At 43.2% G+C, this 21,714-nt stretch overlaps 1 protein-coding gene across 1 annotated transcript in view; it reads left to right on the forward strand.

Annotated features, from left to right (window-relative positions):
* The first annotated feature begins 4,620 nt into the window (after nt 1-4,620).
* Nucleotides 4,621-21,714, forward strand: part of LOC137371466 (protein diaphanous homolog 3-like) — a 908,603-nt gene continuing 891,509 nt past the window's right edge. The window contains exon 1 of the mRNA XM_068034108.1: nt 4,621-5,076. Within this exon, the coding sequence (XP_067890209.1) occupies nt 4,927-5,076 (150 nt within the window). The 5' untranslated portion in view covers nt 4,621-4,926. The remainder of the gene's footprint in view (nt 5,077-21,714) is intronic.

Consider the following 21,714-nt stretch of genomic DNA (forward strand, 5'->3'; position numbering starts at 1 on the left):
TTCTGCAGGACTCCCTTGCATTGTGCACACTCTTTGCCTGGAAGAGCAAGGATGCAGATCTAAAACATTGCCATACAACAACATGACGCTTTGCACAACAGGGGCGCTACAGCAAAAGGTGGGGGACAATCAGTGTGTCAGACGGACTCATGTCGGTGCCATGCTCTGGGGTGCAAATGAGGGTCAATTCTTTCACACATGTAGACACCCGTGTGACATCAATCCTCCCCGTCTGGCCTCCCTGTATTTGACATGGCAGTGGCACCCATGTACCACGCTGTGTGGACAAACCCAAGTCAGACGGGGCCTCAAAAAATAGTGCCACTTACATTTGCCGTGCGAATGAGATCGTTCATCCTTTTGTGGCATTGGACCCAGTCTCGGCGGGTGACCCCATGGCAGCTTACCTTCTCTGCAATCTCCATCCAGGCTTGCTTGGTCAGGCAGGAGGGCCTCTTCTTGCCACTGCTGGGGAAAAGGACCTTCTGCCTTGCCCATGCAGCCTGGAGGAGAGTGAGTAGGGAGGCATCGCTGAACCGTGGGGCGAACCTTCCTTGCTCCTTGCTGGTGTCCTGGTTTCACAATGTCGTTCAACAGCTCCTGTGCTGGCTTCTCAGCTCCAGCAACAAGGTTTTCAGGTCGTTTCTGTCTGACTGCAGGTCTGGCTGCTGTTTAAATATGGCGCCAGCACCTGATGCCATTTACAGCATCGTTCAGCCCGCCCCCTCCGAGTCATGGTGAGGGGGAGGGGCGGGCATCCCAGGCGTGCTAATGAGCTGTGCGTTTGGAATTGTGGCGGCTCCGCGATGTGCGGCCTCTGTGTGCGGACCACAGTTTTTTTTGCCTGCTGCCGATTCCGGCGGAGTGCTTTTAAAATTCAGCCCAATGTGTCTGGGAGATGTATGACACAGTTGTAATTTTCGCCTTTTAAAATTGAAGTACAATACAATGAGTGTGTGACAGCCCATACCACATCAATCAGTCAAAAATAAATCAAAATTGAGGCATAAGTAGTGCAGAAAAAAACTTGATTTTATTTGTAAAATATTTTATACAGTTTTCCCCTCAAATAAAAATTATGATCTCATCTTGTATGGAGTGAGATTTTTTTTCCCCTGAGGGGGACCTAATGTCTGTTGCAATAATAGAGGGGCACGTTTTTTTTAACATTTGTTCATGGGATGTGAACGTCGCCAGCAAGGCCAGCATTTATTGCTTATCCCAAATTGCCCTTGTGAAGGTGGTGAGTTGCCTTCTTGAACTTCTGCAGTCCATGTGGTGTAGATACTGTTGAGGGACCACCTTAAGAGGCTGTAAGTGAAGATCACCTGAGGAAGTGATTTCGCGTCACACATGACCAGGGAGTCGTGGGTGTAGCCTGACAGAGTGAGACATGTGTAGATGTGGCTCCTGTCGTAGCTGTGTATATACCTGTTCCAGTTGTTATAATAAAAACCCATATATTCTTTTTAAATTACTTGGAGTTCTATGAATAGTTGGAATACCAAGGGAACAATTAATATTACAGATTCACCCACAGTACTGTTGGGGAGGGAGTTCCCAGTTTTTGACCCAGCAATGGTGAATGAATGATGACATAGTTCCAAGTCAGGTTGGTGTGTGACTTTGAGAGGAACTTGCAGGCGGTGGTATTCCCATGTGTCTGCTGCCTTGTTCTTTGAGGTGGTAGAGGTTGAGGGTTTGGAAGGTGCTGTTAAAGGAGCCTTGGTGAGTTGCTGCAGTTGGTACACACTTCTGCCACTCTGTGCAGGATGTGGAAGTAGTGAATGTTAAGGTTGTGGATGGACTGCCAATCAAGCGGGTTGATTAGGCCTGGATGGTTTTGAGCTTCAAGTATTGTTGGAGCTGCACTCATCCAGGCAAGTGAAGAGTATTTCATCACACTCCTGACTTGTGCTTTGTCGATGGTGGACAGGCTTTGGGGAGTCAAGAGGTGAGTTACTTGCCGCAGGATTCCCAGCCTATGACCGAGAGCATGGCTACCTGACCCGAACCTGATGGGATCTGACGACATGTGTCAGGTCGGTTCGGGTCGCTCTTTCAAGTCGGGCTCGGGTCGGACACAATGTATCACCACCTCCGGTAGGTGCCTTCAATCATAATGTACTTTTAAAACAACCTTTCAAGTCCAGTTACAGTTTTTGTTGCTTACCGGCACCTGGGCAATTTTCCACATTGTTGGGTAGATACCAGTGTTATGACTGTACTGGCACAGCTATTTCTGGAGCACTAGTCTTCAGTACAATAGCCGGGATATTGTCAGGGCCCATAACCTTTGCGTTAGTGCCTTCTGTCGTTTCCTGATATCACGTGGAGTGAATCGAATTGGCCGAAGACTGACATCTTTGATGGTGGCAATCTCTGCAGGAGGCTGAGATGGATCATCCAGTTGGCACTTCTGGCTAAAGATGATTGCAAATGTTTCAGCCTTGTCTTTTGCACTGTTGTGATGGACTCCCCCATCATTGAAGATGGGAATGTTTGTGAAGCCTCCTTCTCCCATTTGTTGTTTAAATGTCCACTACCATTCACAACTGTACGTGGCAGGACTGCAGAGTTTTGATATTAGTAGTGGGAATGCTTAGCTCTGTATATTGCATTCATGTCGTCCTGTGTTGTAGCTTCACCAGGTTGGTATATCATTTTTAGGTATGCCTGGTTGTGCTACTGGCACGCTCTCCTACACTCCTCACTGAACGAGGGTTGGTCCCGAGCTTGATGGTAATTGGAGAGTAAGAGATATGCCAGGCTGTGAGTTTAGAGATTGTGGTGTTGCAAGCTTCCACAACAGTGCTTCTGACATGTCTTCCTTTTTCCTCAACTGAGGATTCTCCCCCACTGTGGTTGACAGGGCCCTTAACCATGCCCGACCTATTTCCTGCACTTCTGCCCTCATCCCTTCCTCTCCCTCCCAGAACTGCGACAGGGGTCCCCTTGTCCTCACTTTCCACCCCACCAGCCTCCACATCCAAAGGATCATCCTCCGCCATTTCTGCCACCTCCAGCGTGATGCCGCCAGAAAACACATATTCCCTTCCCTTCCCCTATCAGCATTCTGAAGGGATCGTTCCCTCCGCGGCAGCCTGGTCCACTCCTCCATTACCCGACACCTTGACCCCTTCCCACGGCACCTTCCCATGCAATCACAGGAGGTGTAATACCTATCCTTTAACCTCCTCTTTCCTCACTATCCATGGTCCCAAACACTCCTTCTAGGTGAAGCAGCAATTTACTTGTACTTCCTTCAATTTAGCGTACTGTATTCGCTGCTCACAATGTGGTCGCCTCTACATTGGGGAGACCAAATGCAGATTGGGTGACGGCTTTGCAGAACTTCTCCGTTCAGTCCGGAAGCATGACCCCGAGCTTCCGGTTGCTTGCCATTTCAACACAACCCCCTGCTCTCATGCCCATATTTCTGTCTTTGGCCTGCTGCAGTGTTCCAATGAACATCAACGCATGCTCAAGGAGCAGCACCTGATCTTTCGATTAGACACTCTACAGCCTTGCGGATCCAATCTTGAGTTCAACAATTTCATAGAATGACTGGCCTTTTTCAAAATATTTTTCTATTTTTTTGATAATTTTGTTTTATTTTTTAACCATGTGCTTGTTTTTCCTGTGAACAGCGCTCCGCATTATTTCGGCATCAACACTCTCGCTGGACTAATACTTTGTCTTTCACCACAAGCATTAGCACGCTCTTTGCCGATGTCCCATGACAACGTTGTTATTTAATCTCTCCTGCCCTCTGCCCTATCACACACCTTTTGTTCTCTTCCCCACCAAGCCCCCCCAATCCCTTTCACTTGCTTAAAACCTAAGTTTTTTCTAACCTTTGCCAGTTATGATGAAAGGCCACAGACGCTGCCTGAACTGCTGAGTATTTCCAGCACTTTCTGTTTTTATTTCAGATTTCCAGCATCTGCAATATTTTGCTTTTATTTTAAGCCTTCACAAACTTCAGTGAGGAGTTTTAAATATTACAGTTCGCAACCATGTCCCCAAACTACTTGCAACGCAAAGATTACCAGAAATAAAAACAAGAAATGCTGCAAATACTCAGCAGGTCTGGCAGCATCTGTGGAGAGAGAAGCAGAGTTAACGTTTCAGGTCAGTGACCCTTAATCAGAATTTCATCAGATTACCAGAGCCACAACTGTTTGTAAACAGAGTACCTTGCATCAGATGGATCAGAAGATGGTTATCCTCGGTACCCAAATGTCTCAATAAAGTTTCAAAAATCAACCCAGCGACCAATCAGCAAAGTGCGTTTAGACCAAATCTGAGTATTACCAGTATAGATTCTGGAAATCTAAATTCACTTTCCTGTGAGTTGTACCGATGACACTGAAGTGACCTAGTTTACTTATTTTAAATACGAAAAGGCACCTACAAGCAAGGGGTAAGGCAGGACAATCGTGCAGAACGGAACTTTCACCTGATGCATCACCGCCTAACAACGCGCGAGCCGAACACGTCGTTTGGCGGCCGTTACTGGATGACGTCATGCCGAGATCAGCGCGCGCGTTACACCTCCCTCAGCCTGCTCTCCGATTGGTTATTTTGTGACGGATTTGATTGGCCCAAAGTGTTCGTGATGGCGGGTTGTTCAGTCCAAGTTGAAAAAAAAGCCGCGAACTGAAAATTGGTGAAGAAATCGTGGAGGTTTTTCATTCTTTCATTTTTTATGTTTGTCGGATTTCCTTGTGCCGCTGCTTGAGGAAGCACAAACGGTAGACGGGAGGCAGCTGCGCGGTGCAGGTTGTCGCCGGCACCTTTTTCCCGGATCGGATCAGCGACGTTAAACAGGATTATAGTGAGGGCCGGCGGGCGAGGCTGTGAGGGGTGAAACCAGCGAGGGGGTTTTCTTCAAAACAAAAGTAAAACGTCTGCGAAATAAACATGGAGCGGTATCGTCGTCGGCGGCACCACTCTCCTCATTGCGGGGAGAACGATGTCCATCGGAAAAAAGTATTAGGAAGTTCTATTCCTTGCGACGGGGAGGCTACCCCTGGGCCCCAACGTCAAGATGCAGAAAGAAAGAACAAATTCGTAAGTGCTTGAGCAAACCGAGCTCAGACGGTTTTGTCTTTGGGAATCAGCTACTTTATTTACGCATTCCAGATACTGGATTACTTCGTCCATCAAAACACTGGGCTACTAATAATTTTTATTTTTGCGATTTATTTTGTTTACGTGCAGTGGTTTACGGTGCTTGTTTAAAAATGCTGCACTGTGACATTGATATTCTGGTATATAAAAAGTGTTGTCCAAATTTGCAATGATACATATTTTATTTTTAGTTTCTTGAGCCCGATTAGTTTGGGTTAATCTGCAGGAAAGCTGACGTGGTGGTGAGCTGTCATAAGTGGAGGAGGAGGAGCGTCCCTTTTACTGAGACTTGCAGGGGTTTATGTTGAGATGGCAACTGACTTCGACAGGAATTGTTAGTCCCAGTTCTAACTAGTATGATTTCTACCACCCTGCTTGCTGTACAATATTCGGGTTGTTGACAAATAGCAATCAATCTTTCTTTATCAGTAGTTACCTCTGAGGTGGAAGTAAAAGATCCTGTGACCGTATTTTTGAAGATTATCAGGTCTTCTACCTGGTGGTCCAACCAACACTCATCCTTCCACCTTCTGGTCTCCATATCTGACCCCTTCATAATTTTAAAAACCTTTGTCACCTCTCAAGTCTCTGACAGAAAATAGCCCCCGCCTGTAAGTTTTTCCTGATGCTTAGAACCTCTAAGTACTGATATTTTTTAAACCCTCTAGTGCCTCTATTGCCTTGTAATATGGAAATCAGAACTGTGCACAGTACTGTTATGTGTGGTGTAGCTAAGATTCTATGCTTTGAACGTAATCTCTCTGGTTTTCAATTCTATTACTCCGGAAATGGCCCCAGTACTTTGGCATTTTTTACAGCCTTGTTAACTTGTTTTACAAAGTATTCTCTATCCCCAAGTACAGTTGTGGTGGACGTTCACTTTGGGTAAGAATAGTCAAATTTTGGAAGTAGAATGGTATTTGGACTAAAGGTGGAGTTAAGGGACAATGAGAATGGAGAGAGAAACCTAATGTGAAATTTACTATCAATGTATTTCACTCTACACATTCATGTTTATTGATGCTATACTGTTCATTTGTATCAATTTTTGCTTGTTTAAGTAATGTTGCCAAATCTTCATGGTGAATGATGTGAGAAGTTGATGTTAGCCATCCAGAAATGATGCACTTTGTGTGCATTTTGGATGAGATGCAAATTCTTGTTAAGTGCCTTGGATGATCACATTACGTGCAAGTCAAAATCAGCACCATTTGTGTCCTAAACCCTCTTGAATAAGACACTTATTATCTGGCACATTGGTCTAGTCTAATGGAAGGCAACACAACAGCAACAACTTGTATTTGTATAGCACATTTAACGTAATAAAAAGTCCCAAAGTGCTTCACCAAGGCATTCTAAAACAAAATATGATACTGAGCCGCATAAGGAGATATTAGGGAAAGCTTGGTCAACGAGGTAGGTTTTAAGGTGTGTCTTAAAGGATGAAAGTGACATATAGAGGCAGAAAGGTTAAGAGAAGGAATTCCAGAGCTTCGGGTTTAGGCAGTTGAAAACCAATTCAAATCTGGGATACTTGAGGCTGGAATACATGAGCGCAGCTATCTCGAGGGTTGGAGGAGGTTCGAGAGATTGGCAGGGGCCGTGCCCTGGAGGGATTTGAAATCAAGGATGAGAATTTTAAAATCAAGATGTTTAAGTGGGCGTTACTTCTGGTCAGTGAGCACAGGGGTGATGAGTGAATGGAATTTGGTATGAGTTAGGACGTGGGAAGCAGAGGTTTGGATGATCTCTCGTTTGCAGATGGTAGAATGTGGTAGGCTGGCCAGGAGTGTGTTGGAATAGTCAAGTCTGCAGGTAACACAGGAATGGATGAGGGTTTCTGCAGCAATGAGCTAAGGCAGGGGTGGTGACGGGCGAGTTTAGGCGATTTTAGCAAAGGCATGGATATGTGCTTGAAAGCTCACCTTGGGGTCAAATATGACCGGTGTTGTGTACAGTCTGGTTCAGCCTCAAGACAGTTGGCAGGGAGAGGAATGGAATTGGTGGCGAGTGAGCGGAGTTTGTGGCGGGGACCGAAAGCAATGGCTTCAGTCATACCAATATTCAATTGGAGGAAATTGCTGCTCATCCCCCACTGGATGTCAGATAAGCAGTCTGACAATTTAGAGATAGTTTAGGGGTTGAGAGAGGTGTTGGAGAGGTGGAGTTGGGCGTTGTCTGTGCAAACATGGAAACTGACAAGTGTTTGGATTATGTCACTGAGGGGTAGCATATAGATGATAAATAGGGAGACCAAGATTAGATGTTTGGGGGCACCAGAGTTAACTGTGCGGGAATGAGAAGAGAAGCCATTGATGGCGATCCTCTGGCCGTGATTAGAAAGATAAGAATGGCACTCGATGGGCAGACTGGCTGCAGACAGATTGAGAAGGCCAAGGAGGGATAGTTGGCCTTTGTTGCAGTCACATTAGATGCTGTTCTGTGATTTTGCAAGCTGTGATAGAGGTGGAAAACAAAAGGAATTTATTTTCCCTTCTCTTGAGTGATAATACTGTATAGTAAAATTGTTGACGCTAAATAACACTCAATTTGTTTTTATGTTGGTTTACAAATATTTTGGCATCTAATAGTTTTGGTGGGGTTGTGCCTTTTCTTGCTGAATCTTCTCTCTCAACATTAGGTAATACAATAATTAAGCAGTGTAAATAACAAAATAAAGTGGAGAAATTGGTGCAATATATTCCAGGTTATCAAATGCTCTAACTAAGCAACTTTGGATTTAAAAGAGTTAACTGCAATGGATTTATTTGCTGTGTTATGACTGAGGTGTGATGGGTGCACTGTTTATTCCAGTCCCACTTCTCCACAGGTCACAACATTTTCCCATTTACTAATACAGTCAGTCATTTACTCTCTTTCTCCCAGAATAGAACACACTAACGAGGTTTCTTTAACAAAGAGCAAAATTATCACTTCATTACTAGTTAAGACTTGTTCTATAATGAAGTAAAGCATAAACACACAGATTTAGATGCTAACGTCCCCTTTTTACCTTAGACAGACACACACACCGACACGCACACCGACACACCTACACACACACACACACACACACACACACACACACACACACACACACACACACACACACACACACACACACACACACACACACACACACACACACACACACACACACACACACACACACACACACACACTCTCTCTCTCTCTCTCTCTAACCGGACAAATGAAAAGAGATATTGGTTCAGAGCTGTGTTACTGACAAAAAACTACTTGGGCGGAATACTTGCCCATTCCTGAAGAAAATAGCAGATGAGATCTATTGTGTTCCAAAACTGGCATGCGGTCTAACTTCCGAGTACACGTAGATGGGTCATTGAGATCGTTGAGATGAATTGACAGAGTGGACTTCTCAGGGTCTTTTAGAGATTCTGGAAAACGAGCTGGGTTGTGGTCTTCTCTCCTTGTTTCACTTCTTCAGCCACAGGCAAACTTTATTAGCCACTCACTTCCCAAACAATGATGATGAAATGGGCAGACAAGTAAGCTAAGACCCGAACATTTCAACCAGGGGATGAAGTGTTAGTATGACTGCCTTTACAGGGTGAACCGTTGAAAGCACGGTTCAGTGGTCCACATAAAGTGGACAAGAGAATTGGTAAATGAAGTTATTTGATTGACACCCAAGATTGCCGGACAAAGAATCGGCTGTCATATCAATATGTTAAAACAATATCATCGCTGGGAGGGGGATAAGCAAGCACAGTTATGTCAGGTCGTCGGGATAGTGAGGATGAGGCAGAAGGAGGCCTAGACAATTCTCAAATTGAACATCTGACTATCCGGTTAGCAAATACTGAATTGCTAGGTAGATTGGACACTATGCTTTCCGATTTAGATGCGGAACAATGAGAAGACCTAACAAGGCTACTCAAAGCATTTAAAAGAGGATGTACAACCGTAGCCCCACATGATGTGGATGTAGTGGAATTCTTTCCGATAAAACAGCATCCTTATTGCTTAAGTCCAATAAAACAGGCTCAGGCAAAAGCAGAAATCCAACACCTGCTAGAGAACCACCTAATTGAATCCAGTCAAAGCAGCTGGAGTTTACCAGTAGTATTAGTGCCTAAACCTGACAGTTCAACTAGACTTTGCATAGGTCAATGCAGTAACAAAGGCAGACTCCTACCCAGTTCCTCGCTTGGAGCAACTGGGGAGCTCTGTTTGGAAGGTTGCATTTGGCTGATTTGGTGATGAACTTTGTGAAAAAATTTAAAAACCAGAATGCCAGACTATTCCAAATGGAGTTTACTATTACAACCTTATAATTTAAAGATTATCCACATTGCGGGCAGAAATAATGTTATTGCTGATGTGTTATCAAGAATCTAACTTTATTTGCGTTCTCTGAATGAAAGAGGGTACAGAGCAGAATTGTGTTAACGACATGAAAAGAGTAAATGAGTACGAGTGTGAAAATGTGTTTTAAAATTTATCTTCTATTTTTCCCACACTTTGTAAGGAAATGATATTTCATTCCTTCAAGGGTGGAGGTGCTATGAAGTGATTTTTTCCTTTTGGTTAAAAGTATTTTTTGAGGAATTCAGAGTCAAACTGAATAAATGTTGCACCAGTTTTTTTTCCCTCCAGAGTCATCGAGAGGGCACTGAAAGAACTAGTTTGACAACAATGTTTACTGGTTGTCACATGACTCAAGTTAAAAATAACAGAGAAACCCTGGTAATGGGAAGATGTGGGCATAGATGTCAGTCACGTGGCCTAATAGAACAGGTCCAGGGGCAGCAGCGTGCACCTGAGAGAGAAAACTCGCAAGCTTTTTGCTTGTCGTGTCAGTTCAAGTTTTTTCAATTCTTTTTCCTGCTCGTGTTTTCTCATTTCTATTTTTCTTTCTTTTTCTTTGTCATGTTCAAGCTGCCTCATCTGTAACTGAATTTTAGCAAATTCAACTGCACTACCCCTTGGTTTGCTTTCTTCTTCCAATTTCACATGGTGTACTATTAGTGCAATTATGTTTACTTTCTTGGCTCCTGGTTTTAACTCTTAACACCAACAGTTCTGCCAAATCCTTTAGTTTAACCATGGTTAAGTTCCTCAAATCACTCGGATACATCCTCCTTCCCCAGAAAGGTTGCAGAAACTGTTAAAGGCATTCTGGTGGTGTAGACTTTACTCTATTGCACAAGAAACCTGATTTTTATTTATTTCCTTTTCCAATTATTATTACCTCACTTAAATTTGTATGTTGTCGGCATTGGGTTTATCCTGGAAAGAGAGCCCCCAATTAATATGTTACGACTGAGGTGGGAGGAGTGCACTGTTTATTCTGGTCCCACTTCTTCACAGGTCACAACATATATTTTAAATTTTCCCACTTACATTTCCCACAATCAATCATATACTCTATTTTTCCCAGAATAGAACACGCTAACCAGGTTTCTTTAATGAAGAACAAAATTATCAGTTTATTATAGAACAAGTCTTAACTTGTCATGAAGTAAAGCATAAACACACAGATTTAAATCAGCTATGAAGAGAGACTGAAAAGGCTAGAGTTGTTTTCCTTGGAACAGAGAAGGATGAGGGGGACATGATTGAGGTATACAAAATTATGAGGAGCATTGATAGGTTAGATAGGAAGAGACTTTTTCCCTTAGCGGAGGGGTCAATAACCAGGGGGCATAGATTTAAGGTAAGGGGCAGAAGGTTCAGAGGGGATTTGAGGAAAGGTTTTTTTCATCCAGTCGGTGGCTGGAATCTGGAATACACTGCCTGAAGGGGTGGCAGAGGCAGGAACCCTCACAACATTTAAGAAGTATTTAGATGAGCACTTGAAACGCCATAGCATACAAGGCTACGGGCCAAGTGCTGGAAAATGGGACTAGAGTAGTTGGGTGCTTGATGGCCGGCACAGACACGATGGGCCGAAGGGCCTGTTTCTGTGCTGTATAACTCTTTGACTCTATAAATTCTAACATGCCCGCTTTACCGTAGCTCCTCACACATACGCCGGTTAACCGGAAAAATAAAAAAGGATTTTGGTTCAGAGCTCTGTTGGAGACAAAAAGACACTTGGGCTGAATACTTGCTCATTCCTGAAGAAAACAGCAGATGAGATGTATTGAATTGTATTCCAAACTGGCATACAGTCTAACTTTCAAGTACACGTAGACGGTGGCGTTGAGAACCAGTCTAGTAGGCTTTTTCTCAAAGCCAGGAGACAAGATGAATTGACACAGTGGACTTCTCGGGGTCTTTTAGAGATGCTGGAAAAGAAGCTGGGTTGTGGTATTCTCTCCTTCCTTCATTTCAGCAGCAGGCTAACTTTATTAGCTGCTTACTCCAGAATGTAAAACACACTGGCACTACAACCAAAAGCCTGCGAGTTTTCTCTCTCGGGTGTGTGCTGCTGCCCCCAGGCTTGTCCTGTCAGGGCGCATGACTGACTTCTCTGCTCACATCTTCCCCTGTTACCAGGGTTTCTGTGCTAATTTTTAACTTGAGTCATGTGACAACCTGTAAACATTGTTGCCAAATCAGTTCTTTCAGTGTCCTCTTGATGACTCTTGGGGGCTGTTGGGTGGGTGGGGTGGGGTGGGCTTGTGACTGGTGGGAAACTGGTCCAACATTTATTCAGTTTGACTATGCATTCCTCAAAAAATATTTTAACAAAAAACCATTAATTTCCATAACAGCTGTGATTGGCCAAATTGCCAGAAGTGATGTTCAACCATAGCAGCTTCATCTATTTATGGATATCATTTATTACAGGGTAGTGTTTCTTTATTTTGCCAAGTGGCAAAATTCAGTGTTGCAATAAAAATGACTGTTGTTAGAATCAGTTCAGGTGGTCGAAGGGCTCGCCTCTTTTCCTTCGTCTTGTTTGACTGCAACAGGGTTTATTTCTTTTTAAAACTGAATGTGCTTGTCAATGCGGTAATTGTTTCACTATTTACATGCTATGATCATAAAGGAACCAATTCTTGAGTTTAACAAAGGAAGGGGTTAGCTTTATTGTACCTAAACTGATCTAAGTAAAATAATAAACTACCCTCCACCTTTGACATGCTGTTCTGACCGAGGCAAGAGGAATGCACTGTCTTTTCCAGTTCCACTTCTCCACAGGTCACAACATATATTTAAATGTGTGCCCAGTTACCGATATGGTCAGTCATATATTCTACTCTTTATCACAGAATAAAATACACCAACCAGGTTTCTTCAATAAACAACAAAATTATCAGTTTATTATCAAACAAGACTTATCCAGTAACAAAGCAAAGTATTAACAGACAGATTGAAATCTGAAAGTTCCCTTTTTAAATACCCGCCCCCCCCCCCACACACACACACACACACATACACGAAAAAAACTAAAGAAATTCTCTCTGAAGAGGTCTTTTACCAAAAAAAGGAACACTTTAGCCAAATACTTGCTAATTCTTGAAGAAACCAAAAAAAAAAATATGAAAGGATGTCAGTTGTCCCTTTTGGTCTGGCATCCGGGTATATGGAGAAGGGTCACTGGGATCTTTTCAGAAGCAGATTGTTCTGGAGATGTCGAGACATAGTCTGGTAGGCTTTCCAGAAGAAATGTGGCATCAGGAATTTCAGTTATCACACTCTGGTATCGCAGGATTTTTTCAAAGAGGTAGAGAAAGAGGAGCTGACGCACTGGATTTCTCTGGGTCTCTTAAAGAGGTGCAGGAAAGATGAGCTGGGGTTTCTTTTCAGCAAGCTGTAAAACCACTTGCTTTTCAACTGTCCACACCCCAACTGAACCAAAACAGTATCTCAGAAGCGAAACCAATTCCTGACCCTCACAAATCTTGACACGTCACTTCTCTGTAAACACCTTCCCCGAGTCACCAAGGTTTCTGTTGTTTATTGAGCTTCAGGTATGTGATATCCAGTCAAGGTTTGTTTTCAATAAGATCTCTGTGTCCTTTCACTGAACTTTCAACAAAAAACAAAGTCCAGCATCTGAAATCTTCAGCCTTCCAAAATGAATCCATTTCCACAATTGAAATAGGAGCCATCAAAAATGGAAGCACTTTCACAACAACACTCTCACAGGTGACAGAGTGGGGAAGGATAAATTAGCTGGATTAGAATATGGATCAATAAAAAGGGGTATACATTCTGTGGATTTTGCTGTCTGTGTTGTCTTCCGGCTGATCTCTGTGGTCCTAAGATTTCCGGCTGGTAGATGTGGCCAGCAGGATCTGTGGTCCTCCTAGGAAAACAGCAATGCAGATGAGTTCCTTAACGGAGTCTCTGTCTGCTGCAGTGAAGCTTAGGTGGTTATGGCCAGCAGCCAGGGTTCTAAACTTACCAGGTGGACTGGGGAGGGAGAGAGAAGGGGACCCCCACTTGGGTTTCTTCTGATCAGTGTCAATTGCTTGTCTGCTGCAGAGAGAGAACAGCCAGCTTAAAACACACAGATGGTGGGTCTGTCACATGATGGCTCAGTGTGCATTCCTTTTGCAACTTAATTAGTTGATGTCTAGGAATTCCCATTCTCTCGATCAGGGTCCCATTTTTCAAGTGATGACCTTTGAGTGGTCTGTCTCCACCAGTTAAATGTACCAATATTGCTTTTGCTGTCTTGTTAATGAGGACTAGCATGATGAGGCACTCCAAATTTCTCAAGTCATTGTTTTGGCGGGGACGAGTCAGACATTTCGACTCCCTCACAATGTAGTAGCATGCAAGGGATTATGATGCAGATTTTGGTGGCCGTTTTAGCTGCTAGCAGTCACCTTTTCAAAAAGAATTAATTCAGGTTTTCAGCCGATAGATTTAAAAAAATCATCATTCGGCGTAGCATGTGTTCGTGACAATGTTCACTAATCCAGCTGCTGCTTAAAATTTTTTTTTTTGTGATTCAACATCAAAGTTAGAGACGTAATCTGAAAGCATACAAATGCTGCTTTAAACATTGACAGGTTCACGCTGTTACCTTGAAAGCTGAATTTTCATATTTCTTGGGTTAAACTGAACTAATGCAATGATATTGTGATTTAGACTCTGCCAACTATATCACTTAATTTTACCATGATTATGAAGACAGAACTGGCATTTTTTTTTTGTTTTTGGAATGTGGGTGAAGGTTGTCTGTTGATCATCCCAAATTACCCTGAGATGCTGTGGTGGACCTTTTACGAGAAAAGCTGCAATCTTCTGATGGTGTTAAGTAGACATTGCTAGGATTTTGACCCTGCAACGATTAAGGAATGGAGGTATCTGTTCAAGTTGTGATGGTGTCTGACTTGGAGGGGCACCTGTAAGTGATGTTGTTCCCATTGTTGTCTTTCTTGTGGTACAGGTTGTAGGCCAAGCATGTGCTGTTGTGGTAAGCTTGACGAATTGCTCCAGTGCATCCTTCAGTAATGCATACTGAAGCAACAGTGTGGAAGGCATGGCTTTTGAGTAATGGACTGCTTTGTTAGGCCTCTTGTTGGGTTTTTTGAGTGTTGACATATTCATCTTCAGTTCTGTTTGAGGAGCTGAATATTTTGTCTCTGACCAGTATGTCAATACATATGGGTAAGCCCTGGATTAATTGAATCCAACTAGCAATGATTTTTGATGACTGATGCCCTTAACATAAAATTTTAAATAAACTTGCAAAATCCAATTGACTTGGTTTAGAGCAGCAGCATAGGGACTACAGGTGGCCACGCTGATTGCATTGTGTGCTTAAAAATGGTTTGAAAGAGCAATCTGACAATTGACTATTTTGATATTAAATGTTTAGACCAAGCCCAAGCAGTCTGCACAGTTATATTGACAGCACAGTCATGAGAAATTGTGTGGATCTCAGTAAATAGATGCAAACTTTATCACAGGCATTAACCTGAAGGATTAATTTATTCTGCTTGCATGTAATGCATTTGCTTTAATACTTGAAATCTGTGGACTGGAGAAATTATTTGATTATGTATGTGGATTGCAAATATTAAGATATTTAATACAAGCAGCAGAATTACTGCATGTCTCTACTGGTATCCCTTGTCATAATCCATAAATTTTTAAAGCAAGTTTGTTTTTATTTTTTTTTATTTGGAGATACAGCACTGAAGCAGGCCCTTCAGCCCACTGAGTCTGTGCCGACCAAGAACCACCCATTTATACTAACCCTGCAGTAATCCCATATTCCCTACCACCTACCTACACTAGGGGCAATTTACAGTGGCCAATTTACCTACCAACCTGCAAGTCTTTGGCTGTGGGAGGAAACCGGAGCACCCGGCGAAAACCCACGCGGTCACAGGGAGAACTTGCAAACTCTGCACAGGCAGTACCCAGAATCGAACCCAGGTCCTTGGAGCTGTGAGGCTGCGGTGCTAACCACTGCGCTGCACATTCAATTCTGGAATGTTTCTATGATGGGTGTGAGATTGTTTTAATTATCACCATTTGGCTTTGAAGATTTGTATATTTATATATCAGTATCAAGTTTACAGATTGCACAATATGCAAGTTGCTTTTTGCAGATTATTTTGTAGTGTGTATATATGATATGGTACCATATATTTTATATAAGGAGCATTATGTAAAAATCTGATCATTAAATCAATCCTTTGAATCCTTTATTCTGTGTCAAAGTGTTGATGGGAATATAATCCTGCTGATAGCTTTGATTTCAACTAACTTCTTCCATTCACAAATGTTTCTCTGTTCTGACTCTCTATTGGGGTATATAGTTCCATGGTTACTTGTTGGCCTCTGGTATGACTGTATCAGTCTTGGTGATGAGATTTGCCAGTGCTTTCAGCAAGGGTTGTTAGTTAATCACTGTGTTGGGGAAAAAATTGTAGTGCCCCTTCTGCTAACAAAGATCAACTGACTTTGCTCTGAGTGTATTTGAAACTGAGCTTTCATTATTTCTATGGATCATCTATTTGCAGTTGAACTTTGACTTACGGGGAGCTGATAATCTAAGAATCCATGACATGCAGTGACTGGTTAGAACAAAAGAACAAAGAAAATTACAGCACAGGAACAGGCCCTTCGGCCCTCCAAGCCTGCGCCGATCCAGATCCTCTATCTAAACATGACGCCTATTTTCTAAGGGTCTGTATCTCTGTACTTCCTGCCCATTCATGTATCTGTCTAGATACATCCTAAAAGACGCTATCGTGCCCGCGTCTACCACCTCTGCTGGCAACGCGTTCCAGGCACCCACCACCCTCTGCGTAAAGAACTTTCCACGCATATCCCCCCTGAACTTTTCCCCTTTCACTTTGAACTCGTGCCCCCTAGTAATTGAATCCCCCACTCTGGGGAAAAAGCTTCTTGCTATCCAACCTGTCTATATCTCTCATGATTTTGTACACCTCAATCGGGTCCCCCCCTCAACCTCCGTCTTTCTAATGAAAATAATCCTAATCTGCTCAACCTCTCTTCATAGCTAGCGCCCTCCATACCAGGCAACATCCTGGTGAACCTCCTCTGCACCATCTCCAAAGCATCCACATCCTTTTGGTAATGTGGCAACCAGAACTGCACGCAGTATTCCAAATGTGGCCGAACCAAGGTCCTAGACAACTGTAACATGACCTGCCAACCCTTGTACTCAATACCCCGTCCGATGAAGGAAAGCATGCCGTATGCCTTCTTGACCACTCTATTGACCTGCGTTGCCACCTTCAGGGAACAATGGACCTGAACACCCAAATCTCTCTGCACATCAATTTTCCCCAGGACTTTTCCATTTACTGTATAGTTCACTCTTGAATTGGATCTTCCAAAATGCATCACCTCGCATTTGCCCTGATTGAACTCCATCTGCCATTTCTCTGCCCAACTCTCCAGTCTATCTATATTCTGCTGTATTCTCTGACAGTCTCCTTCAATATTTGCTACTCCACCAATCTTAGTGTCGTCTGCAAACTTGCTAATCAGACCACCTGTACTTTCCTCCAAATCATTTATGTATATCACAAACAGTGGTCCCAGCACGGATCCCTGTGGAACACCACTGGTCACACGTCTCCATTTTGAGAAACTACCTTCCACTGCTACTCTCTGTCTCCTGTTGCCCAGCCAGTTCTTTATCCATCTAGCTAGTACACCTTGGACCCCGTGCGCCTTCACTTTCTCCATCAGCTTACCATGGGGAACCTTATCAAACGCCTTACTGAAGTCCATGTATATGACATCTACAGCCCTTCCCTCATCAATCAACTTTGTCACTTCCTCCAAGAATTCTATTAAGTTGGTAAGACATGACTTTCCCTGCACAAAACCATGTTGCCTATCACTGATAAAAATGGGAATAGATCCTATCCCTGAGTAACTTCTCCAGCAGCTTCCCTACCACTGACGTCAGGCTCACCGGTCTATAATTACCTGGATTATCCCTGCTACCCTTCTTAAACAAGGGGACAACATTAGCAATTCTCCAGTCCTCCGGGACCTCACCCGTGTTTAAGGATGCTGCAAAGATATCTGTTAAGGCCCCAGCTATTTCCTCTCTCGCTTCCCACAGTAACCTGGGATAGATCCCATCCGGACCTGGGGACTTGTCCACCTTAATGCCTTTTAGAATACCCAACACTTCCTCCCTCCTTATGCCGACTTGACCTAGAGTAATCAAACATCTGTCCCTAACCTCAACATCCTTCATGTCCCTCTCCTCGGTGAATACCGATGCAAAGTACTCGTTTAGAATCTCACCCATTTTCTCTGACTCCACGCATAATTTTCCTCCTTTGTCCTTGAGTGGGCCAATCCTTTCTCTAGTTACCCTCTTGCTCCTTATATATGAATAAAAGGCTTTGGGATTTTCCTTAACCCTGTTTGCTAAAGATATTTCATGACCCCTTTTAGCCCTCTTAATTCCTCGTTTCAGATTGGTCCTACATTCCCGATATTCTTTCAAAGCTTCGTCTTTCTTCAGCCGCCTAGACCTTATGTATGCTTCCTTTTTCCTCTTAGCTAGTCTCACAATTTCACCTGTCATCCATGGTTCCCTAATCTTGCCATTTCTATCCCTCATTTTCACAGGAACATGTCTCTCCTGCACGCTAATCAACCTCTCTTTAAAAGTCTCCCACATATCACATGTGGATTTACCTTCAAACAGCTGCTCCCAATCTACATTCCCCAGCTCCTGCCGAATTTTGGTATTGTTGGCCTTCCCCCAATTTAGCACTCTTCCTTTCGGACCACTCTCGTCTTGGTTTGTTGTTCTTGGTTTGGCATAATAATAAAGTTGCTCTCCCCTATTGATCAAATTACTCTCTGTTGGCCTGAATTACTACCAAGTGTTTTTCTGTTCCATATTTTCTTCTGTCACTTTCACCATCAGAGGTTGAATACTGTTTCCACGCCATGGATGCTCGGAGTTTGGCGTTTTTACATGAACTGTAAACATTTTGAGTTTTCTGAGTTGCTTGCAGCCTACAGTTCTTGGGCCTTTGGGAACATCATTTATATAGTTAGAATGGGAAACTTGCACACTTGGTCACAATTATTCTCAGTTTCACAAGACCTTTAGAAAATCCTCAAAACTTAATGCAGAACATTTGAAAAGCAGCCATATGTATGCCTTCAGAATTAGAATATTATTTGGATTTGCTTGCCAAATGCTGCTTTTATTGGGTTTAATGTAATTCCAGGATTGTAGCTGACTGTAATCTCATTGGATTGGCTGATGTAAAAGTTAACTGAGATCACAATTTGGAGGAAGATTTTTAACATGCCAGTAGGGGGCAACCATTGCTTAACTGTTGCGATACTGAATCTCGTAATTTAGGAGCCACTTTTGTGAAAAGTGGCTGTGTAAACAAAGCTTTTAAGGTGCTTTTAAAGTCCTGCACAAAAACATACTGCTGTCTTGCCAGAATAACTTCCATGCACAGCTCTTTTTTTTCCCCTCTTAATTTTCTGCTGAGCACTGGGGTCTATGGTGCTTCAGGGTGCACTGCGTAATGCAGACAGAAGCACAATGCTTCAGAGGGTGAAAATATGGGTGACTTGTCTCCGCCCATTTGCTTTTGTTACGACCCAGTGTGAAAGGTGTCTAGAGTTCCCTCTCAGCTTTCACCTGGTCTTACCAGAACCGCGTTTAATCTTAAACACATTGTGTTTAAAGCTCCCCCTTGGTGAATCCTTGTTCACTGCTTTCCAATTATAAGGCAAATAAACCAGCACGAACAGGTTCGCTTAGGTTGAAAGAACAAAGGTTGAAATTTATTACATTTAAACTTTAAAGTCTAATTTGTTTGACGCCTACGGATACACATAGACGATACACGCATGCAAACAGAGACAGAAAAGAGCAGAAGAAAAATGAAGTGGAAAAGTTTGAGGCAATATGTGATGAGTTGTTGTTACGGTTCTTTGAGTTCACTATCGAGTCTTTGATTGTAGGTGGTTCTTGCTTTTTGTTGGGGCCCAGTATTCTTCTTAAACCTTGTTCGCCGGAGGGGGCTTTTCTCTCTCGGGGGTTCATGTGCCTTCAGTGGATTCAGCAGCTTGTGAGAAAGATGGGAGCAGCCAGGAGAGATTCTTCAGTCCAGGAGCAAACAGTCTTTCTGAGTTCAAACTCTCTGTGGCTAGTTCAAAAAACCCTGGAACAGCCAGTTAATCATGTGACCAGTTGGTCCAACCAGTCCTGGCCCCTATGGATTGCATCACCCCAGCAGGCTCTGGAATGCACTTTCTCACCCCCTCACTGTCCGGTGATCAACATACATTGTGGGTTGAATGTGTCCGGCAATGGTCCTTTCTTTACACAAGCACCATCTGTTAGTATGCAAGTGTTTTTTTCCAGCCACAGCTGATCTGTTCAGCTGATTTCCTTGCTCCAGCAACAGTTCAAAATCCATGTTCATCGGAGAAAATCAGTGTGCCTCATTCTTGGCCGGTGGGGACCTGCATGACACTTGCTTCTGACATGATGATACCTTGCCCCTCCAGACTCCATAGATGCATGTGCCTTCTGTTTGTTGCATTGCTGTAATGCAAGTGTCTTTACAGAAAAGATCTGGTGGTGTGGTACCAGGGAACAGTATTCATCTGAACACACTGAGGCAGCATCTGTAAATAGAAGAAAAATGTTGACATTTCGGGTGTGGTCCTGAATCAGATTCGTGTCTTGTGTTTTTTGTTTGATTTCCAGCATAGGAAGGTAGGAACGTAGGAGCAGGAATAGGCCATTTAGCCCATTGAGCCTACCCCGACATTCAATATGATCATAACTGATCATCCACTTGAATGCCTTTTTCCCACACTATCCTCATATCCCCTTATGTCATTTGTATTTAGAAGTTTGTCAATCTCTGCTTGAAACATACTCAATGACTGAGCTTCCACAGCCCTCTGGGGTAGAGAATTCCAAAGATTTACAACCCTCTGAGTAAAGAAATTTCTCCTCATCTCTGTCCTTAGAGACTTCCCCCTGATTCTGAAATTGTGTCCCCTGGTTCTAGACTCCCCATACAGGGGAAACATCTTAGGTGCATCTACCCTGTCTATCCCTTTAAGGATTTTGTAGGTTTCAATGAGATCACCTCTCATTCTTCGAAACTCTATAGAATACAGGCCCAGTATGCAGTATCCCTCTCAATATGACAGTCCCGCCATCTCGGGAACAAGTCTGGTGAACCTTCGTTGCACTCCCTCGATGGTAATAATATCCTTCCTAAGGTAAGGGGGCCAAAACTGCGCACACAACTCCAAGTGCGATGTAACCAAGATTCTATACAATTGAAGCAAGACTTCACTGCTCCTGTACTCAAATCCTCTTGTGATAAAGGCTAACATATCATTAGCCTTCTTAATTGCTTGCTGTACCTGCATGTTTGCTTTCAGTGACTTATTGACAGGGACACCCAGGTCCCTTTGATCATCTACACTTTGTAATCTCTTCGCATTTCAGAAATACTCTGCTCATCTGTTCCTGCTACCTAAGTGGATAACCTCACTTTTTTTCCACATTATATTCCATCTTTCACATTCTTGCCCACTCACCTAAGTCTTTCCAAATCCCCTTGAAGCTGCTTGGCATCTTGCTCACAACACAGATCGCCACCGAGTTTTGGGGTCATCTGCGAACTTGGAAATATTACATTTGATCCCCACATCCAAGTCATTGATATATATTATGAACAGCTGGGGCCCAAGCATTGATCCCTGCGGTAGCCCACGAGTCACAGCCTGCCAACCTGAGAATGACCTGTTTTTCCAACTCTCTGCTTTCTGCCTGTTAACCAATCCTTAACCCATGGCAGTATATTAACCCCTATCCCATGTGCTTTAATTTTGCTAACTAACCTCCTGTGGGCAACTTTATCAAAAACATTCTGAAAATCCAGGTATACCATGTCCAGTGACTCCCCTTTATCAATTCTGTTAGTAACATCCTCAAAAAAAACTCCAACAGGTTTGTCAAACGTGATTTCCCATTCATAAATCCATGTTGACCATGCCCAATCAGACCATGATTATCCAAGTGTCTATTTATCACATCCTTTAGACTAGATTCCAGCATTTTCCCAATGACTGATGTAAGGCGAACAGGTCTCAAAATCCCTGTTTTCTCTCTCCCTCCCTTCTTAA

This window comes from Heterodontus francisci, chromosome 6 (assembly GCF_036365525.1).
Source record: "Heterodontus francisci isolate sHetFra1 chromosome 6, sHetFra1.hap1, whole genome shotgun sequence".
Lineage (NCBI taxonomy): Eukaryota > Metazoa > Chordata > Chondrichthyes > Heterodontiformes > Heterodontidae > Heterodontus > Heterodontus francisci.